This window comes from Protobothrops mucrosquamatus, unplaced genomic scaffold (assembly GCF_001527695.2).
Source record: "Protobothrops mucrosquamatus isolate PMUCROS unplaced genomic scaffold, P.Mucros_1.0 scaffold_9, whole genome shotgun sequence".
Taxonomy (NCBI): Eukaryota; Metazoa; Chordata; class Lepidosauria; order Squamata; family Viperidae; genus Protobothrops; species Protobothrops mucrosquamatus.
In genome coordinates this window covers 2,066,525-2,077,378 of record NW_015386085.1, presented here as the reverse complement: position 1 = coordinate 2,077,378, position 10,854 = coordinate 2,066,525, and the positions used below count along the sequence as shown (strand labels likewise).

The window sequence follows — 10,854 nt, the reverse complement described above, 5'->3', positions numbered from 1 at the left end:
TCGCCTACATCGTCCATATAGGACGACTCGGGAACTCAACTCCTACCCCGGGCAGCTCACCTATCCCCTTATGCCCAGGGGAAAGGTATCAAGCCGTTTGACAGCTGATGCTGGCTGTCAAACCGGCTTTTACGCAAAACAGGCGGGAGGCAGCAAACAGCTGCGACCGACGAAATCGCCTGCCACCGGAAGTCCCAATTGTAGCTGTTTTGTTTAATGGTATTTAATGATTATTTTTAAAAAATCCTTATAATGTATATATTCATTCTGCCTACAGACAGTTGATATACACAAGGAAAAAGTGGCTAGAAGAGAAATTGGCATCTTGACTACGAACAAGAACACTTCAAGAACTCACAAAATCATTGCGCCAGCCAACTTGGAGCGACCTGTTCGTTATATCAGGAAACCTATTGATTATACAATTCTTGATGATATTGGTCATGGGGTAAAGGTAAGTGGTGAGATGAAATAATTCAAATGTATTAATCTGCCTGTATGTTTTAAGAATGCAAAAATGTTTGTCTGCAGAGGCTCCCTTGCAATTCTCCAATTACTCCAATTACTAGCATGGTTTGTTTACCTTTTATATTATTGATCCTGTAATGTATTGTTCTTTGTGTCTCAATGAGCAAAAAATAAAATTCATTTGTGCCCTCTTGATTTTGATTTGGTACAAGCAGTACTGACTGACAACGTAATACTTCTTTTCGGTTTGCTTGTGAACTAAAATCTTATTATAATACTATTGCACGCATGATATTAATCTTTCCTTTGGTCAGACTAATTTATTTATATTTATTATATGGATTTGTCTGCTGCCTACTCTCTTGATTCTAGACTCAGTTAATTCCAGACTTGCATAATAAGCAAAATTAATCTTTGAATATCCTTTTAAAACAGAAAAGTAAGATAAACCTTAAGAAATATCTGGGATCTACTGGGTATGTGTCTATAACAACACCTATGATTTAAGTGTTGCTAAATTGCAGGTAGAATTACATATTAAATTTGTATGCATGCACTGTGTAGCTGCACATTTAATTGCATGCGTAAAGTTTGTTCATTTATTGCATGCGTCTCTGGAACACAACCTTAAAATATATGAAGTAATTAAAAGATGTGAAAATACCAATGAGAAGGAAAATGTTAATGTGAAAAGGAACAATTTACAGTACCTGCAGCATTTTCAGTCAGCATAGTAGCAGAAATGACAAAATAATATGAAGTGGTATTTTCTGGGGAATTATTTGCCTTGCAAAGAAATGCATTTGTTTGTGAAGTTTTTCTTGAATTAAGTATATTACTGTTTACTTCACAATCCAGAATGTAATGATTCAGATTCTTCGGTGAAGCTTGTGAAATTTGAAATATATTTAAATCCATCTTTCTTCAGTGAAAACATTTACTGTGTTGATTATAATATAAAACTATTCTGAAAGTGCACAATAACCTTTGATTGAAATTCTCAGTTTAAACATTGGTGAATTTCCTAAATATTGCATGCATAGGACAGTCGGATTGTGAAGATGATGCATAGAATAAACTACAATTATTTTTCTTATAGTTATCATGTCTCCAGGTTTTATAAAACAAATACAGAGAGTTTCTGTAGCTGTTAACACATATTTACATTTGGATTGTAGAAATAACATAGCACCTTTGATTTATGGGATAGCATGTTTGGTTCTGTTTTTCTTTCAATATAGCAGAGACAAACAATAATCAAATATGTGTATGTCAGTTTGCACCATCTGAAAGAATATTTGAAATGCAAAGTTAATTTGTAAGAACAACAACAGAAATATATATGATATGTTGTATCATCTTTGGTAATAATTATGAGTTCTATCTAATATCAAAACAGTTCATTCCTGTTCTTCCTTGTATACTCTAAATCTATTCTGGAATGTTCATTAATGTTCTGGAGCACATTAAGGAGTGTGAATTGCTCACACAGAAAAAGGAAATCTGCTTTGCCAACAGTTTCTCTTGTGCTGGTGAATAGACTGATTAAATGCAGTTCACTGCCCCTACCTATAAGATAATGGTAATGAATAGTGGAGGTAATGACTAAATAAAACCTAAGTTTAAGGGAGCGTACAGGCCATTAATTTAATTATTCTGTAACATGAATGCTATAAATAGAAAACCAGAATAAAAGTACTTAGAAGTAAAAATTATTTGTGGAAAACGATATAGCCCAAACAGGTTTTGATAATGCCCTACTTTACCTGTGCAAAGCAGAAAGTCTTAAACAAAAGCTGTGCCCAGTTTATAAGTTACTTGTGAAACCTGTTTGAGAACCCTGGTTCAGGGAGCATGCTGTGTGCTCCAAAGTATCTATTTCTCTTCAAATCTGAAGTGTTGCAAAGCCCTGTTGTGTGAGAAGCTGCTAAGCTTTTTAATCAAGTGAAGGATTTTAATTTGAGAGTAACTTTATAATTGAGTCTACATGGGCAGGGGTATGTACTTCATCAGAATATTTAATAGATTTAGCAATAGAAGAATAGATAAATAGCAAATCACTTATAGCTGAATAAGTTCCTTCAAACTAGGTGTTTTAGAATATAATTATAGAATCATGTATAAAGAATCTGCTTTTGATTTATTAAAACAGCTGTGTCCTTTTGTACACTTGTGGCTGCTTCAGAAGCTATTCTCAGTTGTCTCTGAATGTGTGTGCATGCAAGCCAAAAAGCAACAGGAAGTGGCTTGGGTTGTGCAAGTATATAGAGTTAGCTGGCACAGTAGGTGTGTGAGCCTGGAAAAAGATACCACTGTTTTAATGATCCAAAGAGAGGTTTGTTCTAGCATGGATTGAACCGCTTCTTCTGAAGGATTTTCACAGCCTTAAAATCTATATTGGGTAAACTTTTTTTCTCAGTATTTTATAGCATGTATGAGATTAATGAATATGCTACATGTGCAAAATAATAATTTAGAATTCAATTTATCATTGTTATTTGTTAACAAATTTGTTAACAAATTCTGTTAATAATGTTTTAAAACGTTATTCATTGTGAAAACCTTTATTCATAACACCTTCTGCTTTAATCACTCTTTCTATGATCTATTGATACATTATTTAGTTGATGCTAAGTGCTTAACTTTTCTTTTTCCCTTCTTTCTTCATATCCTGAAATTTCAACTAACCTTTCAATGCTTTTCTTCCTTACCTCTTTTATTTGCTTCATTTATGCATTAAGTGGTTGCTTAGATTTAAGGTAAGAAACATCAGGGCTGGATTTCATTCTTATATTTGAGACTATTACATATGGGGAGAATGTTCTTTCTTGCTAAGCTCATAGGAAGAAAGTAATCTTTAATACGTTTCTTGAATCTTAAAAATATGCTAGATGCTGAGAGAACTAGAAAACTAGCAAGGCCTTCAGCAATCACATTTTACATGCAAAAATATAAGTTTGTGACAAGGTCTTCTCTCCCCCTGTGTAATAATATATTATTATTTATATGATGTGATTTGATCTCATTCATGAGCCAAGTTTGAATTTGCAAACTTATTTTATTTTGCAAAATCAAATATAACTTGGGGCATGTTTATTTTATATGTTTTAAAGTTATACTATCAATTATTAAGCAAATTTTTGAACTGCTACACCAGTCCTACTATTAGGCTAGTGTTGCAGATCTGTATATTGTAATTCCTTTGGAAATATATATGTTTATATAGATTCTGCTATGTTTTGTTGTCTTCATTATATATAGTAGGATTTAAGGTTACTTTTTATGTTCTGAGTATTTTTATATTAAACTACATTCATAACCAATGTGTTTACAGTTAAGTAATATAGAACAGAAAAATGTGTACCTAAAGTCCATTTGGAATCAACTCCTTGACTGCACAGAGCTAATTATCTACAAATTAGATAATTGGGTGGACAGAGTCATACCCAGAGAAATTCTTCCCTTTTGGGGGGGGGGAGGGTATAAAGTAGGAGTAGATATAACAGTAATAAAAGTACCAAAATGACTCTCCTAATTATCCTGAGCCCTTTGATGATACTTTATAAGTAACCTTTGTTGCTTTAAGAATGTGAGCAGTCCCCATGAATTTCAACCTAGTGCTGGTAATTCGTCCCTTGTGGGTAACCATAAGAGATATAGATGAAAGATGAAGGCACAGTAGAGTCCCTAAAGTTGTGCTGAACGTGATGGGATTTGGTACTAAGTAGTATGTACTGCCAACTTTGGCTTGTGTACATAGTGATTTTTATCACGTAATTAACTAGTACGTGCAGAGTTCAGTTCTGTACTGTACTAACTATAATATTCAGCTCACTTAAATGTAATGTAGTTTACAAAGTTCTTGTGAGTCTAAAGTGGGATCGTCCTTAGGGATATTACTGTATCCTTGCCTCTGGAGGAGTTGGTGATTTAATAATGTGGAAATTGATTTTAAAAAAAAAGACAGTATAACTGGTGACAAGAAATTGGACTTATGCCAAACACATCTTAGTTTTTGAACATTAGTTAAGTTGAGCACTGTGTTTAAATCTTTTGTTCGGTTCATGCCTTAGCAGATAAATATTTTGATGGCAAGGTATTGAATATTTGTATTCCTCTTTGTGGCATTTTGCTATTTTTTCTGAAAGTGAATACAGATTCATAATTGACAATCTTAAATGTCAATGTATCACATGTCTAACAAATATCTGAAAGCCAGTCTACCAAAAATAAGAATAAGGAGGACTTATTTACTTCTGAGGTAATCTATAAAAGCTGCACATCAGCAATCGGCACAGCCATAACTGTCTCACATGGTCTTTACTAAGGTCACCAAAACCACTATTACTTTCCCCCTGTATTGCTGATGTTGTGAGGAACAGTGAAGCAACTCGTATGCATTTACACTTGCTGGAAGATTTTTAGAAAAATCTCAGAATATATTCGGTAATCTTGAATTCATATTTCCGTATATTTGGCACTGATTCCCTGGCTATTGTATATAGATAATCTAAAATTATCAAATATTCTGCATATATTAACTATTCTAAAGTACTGACAATCTTGTTTAACTTGATGCCATCCAAATATTAGATACAGCATCCACACCTCCAGGTTTCATAACATTCCATTATAATGGTAGCTGCAGAATGCCATGCTTCTTGGACTTTTAGATAGATTCAGAAGCTTTAAACTGTAAGGTGTCCCATAAATTTACAGACACTGCGAATGCATTATTAGTGTTGCTTTTACGGTAAAGAAATATTGTTGAATAACTTTCCAAAGGCCATGTCAAATCCTAATTCTTAAACCTAGATTGACTCACACTCTAGTGATTCCTTCACTTAGTGAGCTTTTTTCTTATCTACAGAGAAATCATCACAAGTTCTATCATATTTATGATTGATAAAAATCCTGTTTATTTCATAAAACATTCTATTGAACATGAGACATTTACTTGAATTTATAGCATCATTTATATAATTTGATTTACTGATATGATCAGTAAAATTAACTGAAAAATTGAGATAATTAGTGCATTAATTATAACTTATTTTTTTGTATTTACTGTTAAGTGAGGATAATATTTTATTTTTTTACAGTTTTGTATACTATTTTATTTGTAAATTGCTGCAACACAATTATACATTAAAATATTCATGGTAAAAATAATTAAGAACAAAAATTAATAATATCCCAGCAACATAATAAATATAAATGTAAATATTTATCTTTTGCTGCAGAGTGCATCATAATATAATTTCTAGAAGAATTCAATTTTTAGAAGCTTCCAAAAGGGCAGTAATATCAGTATGAATTTAATGTTAAAATTTACAATTATATTCAATGTGCAATGCTTATGAAACCCATTTCAAGGTTTATTTAAATATTTTTAATTTAAATATTGGATTATTTATCTTATAAGCTCAGAATGAACTGTCCCTTCAGAAGCTACATGCTTGAAATTTTAATTGCCCTTTGAATGTATGACGTTAGTGATGTAACACAGTTTCCTTCTGTTGCGGCTTCAACAATTTTAAATCATTGTAACAAAAATTAAATTTAGTACCTGTTCTTTGGATCAAATTCTTCTGCTCTTCATGCCAAAAAAGAATCCCCCTATCTCAATGATTCTTGGAGAAATGGCTTATCAAGATTTACATCACAAGCCATATTAAGGGAGAGGGACTGAATAGAATTCTTACGATGATGATGAAAGGACCTTATATGGAAAGGGCAAGGGAAGCTGTTGGATTGGCAGTGCCTACGCTTTATCACTACTTCCTGTTGCTGTTGACTTTGGCAAACCTTTGCGTCCCCTTAACAAATGGTGATATATGATTAACTAGATTGAAAAGATAATTGGATTCATGTTTCTCATTCCAATTTTGTTATAAAACTTATTATGAGAGCTCATACACTTCAAGAATTTCTTGGAATAACTAATAAAATTATATGCAAGGCATTCATGAAAAGAAAATTGTTCCTGAAAGACACTGCTCAGAGGCAGTAAAATCATATTGGATTGTCATACAATATGCAGTTGTAAATTTGTAATTGTTAGCAAGAGTATGTATAGTGAGAATCAAGCTCCAAACCAGCTTTTGAGCATGTAATTGATTATACGTAGTGGAAAAACTCACATGCCTACAGTATAATTAAGGCACAGCCAATAAAATGTTTCAGATACAGTTACTTTTCAATCTCATTGAAGTAGACAACTACAGTACTGCATTCTTGGAATGGTAATTTGTCTCAAATTCCTACAAAGCTCAACAACTTTCATGGAGATAGATTTACTATGCCACATTGCCAATTATCTAAATGTAAATGTGATGGCCTAAGGAAAACTCTGTCTCAAAACTACACCATCACACTATATACAACCACAATTTAATAATTTATAAACAATGGTAGAAATAGCACACGTATGTACGACTAGTTTGGTTGTTTTTTTTTTAATTTGCACATTTCCTTGTCTCTTTAATGTAGTAGATCAAGATCAAATAAGGACTCTTATTTAAGTTTCAGTGAGGTTATTTTCCTCCATTACCTCTTACACAGGTTAGCACGCAGAATATGAAAATGGGTGGTCTGCCTCGTACCACACCACCCACCCAGAAACCACCCAGTCCACCAATGTCAGGGAAAGGAACTATTGGGTAAGTATAATTGCATATACATCAGAAGGTGGAGGGAGAGAATGTAAAGGGGAAAGCTAAAACTTTCTTTTAATTTTTACAATTGTCTCTTGGCATAAAGGTACTTAAAAGCTGCAATCTGGGGTTTGAAGGCATCTTTCTTGCAAGCGTAAACTTATCCATAACATCACCAAGAAGCGTTGCATAGTTATTGGAAATATAAGATACATTTTTTCTGTGGAAGCCTTTGGGCTAGTGCTTGCAGTTTGAATAGCTGTACACTATTTTTGGCTATATTTGGAAAAAGTGACCAGCCTGAATACCTTGTAGTACATGAATAGAAAATTTCATGGCCCAGTACCATAATGTGGGGATTTTTTCAACTCCAAAGAATCCTATTCTCTCTTCCTTTCTTCTGCTTAGGGATGCCTGTTACACGTAGCATGACAGACCATCAAGGGGAATAGGAACTCTGTGCATGCCTCTTATAACCTAATCCCATCTCTCCTTTCTGCCCCAGTACATAAATGATCTTGAGGAAAGAGGGAGGGAGGGATAGTTTATGGCAGGCATGCATGGATCTCTTTGTGAATTATCTACATAGATGCCAGCTGGGAAAGCTGGGCCTAAGGAAATTCTACACATACGCTACTCCTGCAGTGCAATGGATCCAGCCCTTTGCATTTTTGAGCAGAACAATCTAGCAAGACTTCTGCACTGCCTTGCCCAAAAGGTCTTTGTATTTCATTGTCTGAAATTGCTTCCATACATGTTTTTCTTGTGTAGGCGTCACTCTCCCTATCGCACACTGGAGCCAGTGCGTCCTCCAGTGGTACCAAATGACTATGTACCTAGCCCTACCCGTAATATCGCTCCCTCGCAGCAGAGCCCTGTTAGAACAGCTTCTGTGAATCAGAGGAATCGCACTTACAGGTATTCACTCTGCTCCTGCGCAAAATATTAACAATAATTAAGACAGACAACTCGGTTTATAGCAATCTGCTTTTAACCACCCCACCCCACTCCACCCCACCTCTCCACTTAGAGCTTCATAAATTCATGTGATTTCCTGGGAAATCCATTGGGAGATAGAGAGAAACCATGCTGCTTATACTACGTGTTGTGTAGTGTGAAGTTGTTTGTCTTGGAACAGGTTTTGTTTTGTTCAAAAGCAATATACAATACATTACTGAATTGTGTAACAAATACTATTGTACTTAATGTATTTATTTTTACTGCCTACCTTCTCTTTATAACTGGTGTGATACCTAGCTTCTAAAAAGTGGTACCTGCTGACTAGAATAACGCAACTGTGAAGTTTATGTCCAAAATTGTGAAGTGGTGAAATTTTGAAGCTTGTGAAAGTGCTGCCAATTTTGAACAAATGTGTAGTTCAGTTGACTTGAAATGTGGCTAATATTATTTATTTCTGTTGACCTTTAGAAGACATATTGTAACAGCAGGAAAATAGCCTTGGTAAAATAGTTTTTGCAGTGTGGAATCAACCTGCAGAGCAGGCCAGCAGTACGCAAGGAAAAAAAATGTTAGGATATGCTAGAGAGTTTTCATGACCATTTACAAAGACAACTATTTTATACATAGACGTTTTTACTTCAAAGAGCATTACGCACTTTAGACGAAACCAGCTTCTTTCCACCGAAGTTCCATATTACCAAGATTTTTAGAAAATGCTCTTGAAGCTGTTTCTGATCATTTCATCTGTACTTATTGATCCTGAATGATGTTTCCTAATTTAACTCGGGCATTGGCAAGACATTTTAAAAATAAACCAAGTTTCTATTGGTCTCTGAAATGGCAAATTTAGCAAGCTCCTATAATGTTTTGTAGCTGCAGTTTACCTGTTAGGGGATGGAACATAGTTACTTTGGTGGTTTGGATTTCTTTTAGCAGCAGCGGAAGCAGCGGAGGGAGCCATCCCAGCAGTAGGAGCAGCAGTCGAGAGAACAGTGGAAGTGGAAGTGTGGGCGTCCCTATTGCTGTCCCTACTCCATCCCCTCCCAGTGTGTATCCAGGTAATGTCCCTTTTGTTCCTACTTCTGTTCTTTTGATTATGTGCTCATTTAGCCAGGGATTTAGAATTGCAATAAAGTATGTACAATTTACCATATCATCTTAGTACTGTTGAAATGGAAGTGAGTATTTTACATTAATTTGGAATGTTAAGATTTATTTAAAATCTTAGCTATTTTATTTCTCTACTCCATGTGATTCTATGATGTAAGTCTCCCAGAGCCTCCTTGTGGCGAAATGGATGGCAAATAAATTTAAATAACAACAACAACAACGATGATGATGATGATGTGACAAATAGCAGATATAATAAAACTAGATTTGCTAGTATTATAAAATATATACTGCTTATAGGTAATCCTTGACTTATCACAATTGAGATCATAATTTTGTTGTAAATTGTTGCAATCATCATATGCAACTGATTTTATGACCATTTTTATGGGGACCATAAGTTGAGTCACATGTGTGTAAGTGTGAATTCAGTTTAATGATATTTTTTGCTGGAAAACATGAACTGGTTGCCAAGTGCCTGAATTGTGATCATGTGACCATAGGGACAAGATGATGGTCAAAAGTTCAAATTTACATCTTAACTTACTTTTTGGGAGGCCATTATCAATTCAAACCATTGTTAAGTGAATAAGTTGAGAACTAGCTGTACTTTGAATTTCAAACATTCCTCACTGAAATCTGGACCAATGTAACATTCATAAGAAGAGAAGAGAGGTTCCCTTATGGATTGGTAACTGGTTCAAGATCAGGAACCAAAGATCCAAAATAGATTGATACTGGGGTTCCCTGAGCAACTGTTTTGGAATTGGAACATTTTCTTCGTGTTTAACCAGATGTAAAATGAACAACAATGTGGCCAACTTTGAGGAAACGGCTTATTTATTTCTCTGTTTGTTTGTATCCCACTTTATTATTTTTACAAATAACTCAAGGCAGTGAGCATATCTAACACACCTTTCTCCTATTTCCCCACAACAACAGCCCTGTGGGGGAGTTCTTTTGAAGTAGAAGAAAAGAGAATAAGAAGAGTCTGGAAAAGATTTGGGGACTTTCTCATAATTGTAGATTGTAGAGTCGTCCAATGACTATGAATGGTAGGAAATTGATAGTTAAGCTGTGATTGTAAAGATGTGAAAATGACCACCAGTTTCCACCAGCCTTATCATCCAGTATATATTTTTCTATCTATTTCTATTAAGTCACGTTGTCACTGGAAAACATAGGCATAAGAGTGTTATAAAGTTAGGTTCTGTCAATGGGCTTCTCTTAGGCATATGGTTGGAGCCATACAGCAGAATCCTGGTCTAATCCTTTTGTATCAATCTTACCAAAGCACATAAGTCATACACTTCTAAAATGTCCTTCTTTGGTTTCTTAGCAAAAGTCATGTGATATCACCACAGGGGCCATATATTTTCAAATGCAGTTTCTGTATTTTGCCAACCACAATAACAACAAACATGCTTTTGCTACAATTAAATTTTTCAAGGCTTAGGTACCCATTCTCCAGCATGAGGGATGGATAATCCACTTGATTGGGTTTCCTGAAGTCCCTTGTACCCAATAAGACTAAGTCTGAGATAGCCACGCCTCCTGCCTGGCCGCACATGCCCAGTTCTGACTTAGTCTATACCCAGACAAGGCGTGTTGTTTCTCTGCTCTCCAGACTCAGGTTTTATTTAACTATTTTGGATATTTC

The 10,854-nt window shown here is 34.8% G+C and overlaps 1 protein-coding gene across 1 annotated transcript in view; it reads left to right on the top strand.

The window, feature by feature from the left end:
- Window positions 1–10,854, top strand: part of ABI2 (abl interactor 2) — a 30,668-nt gene that overhangs the window by 2,951 nt on the left and 16,863 nt on the right. The window contains exons 2-5 of the mRNA XM_015819578.1: window positions 278–454; window positions 7,033–7,130; window positions 7,896–8,042; window positions 9,018–9,142. Coding sequence (XP_015675064.1) covers window positions 278–454; window positions 7,033–7,130; window positions 7,896–8,042; window positions 9,018–9,142 — 547 coding nt within the window. The remainder of the gene's footprint in view (window positions 1–277; window positions 455–7,032; window positions 7,131–7,895; window positions 8,043–9,017; window positions 9,143–10,854) is intronic.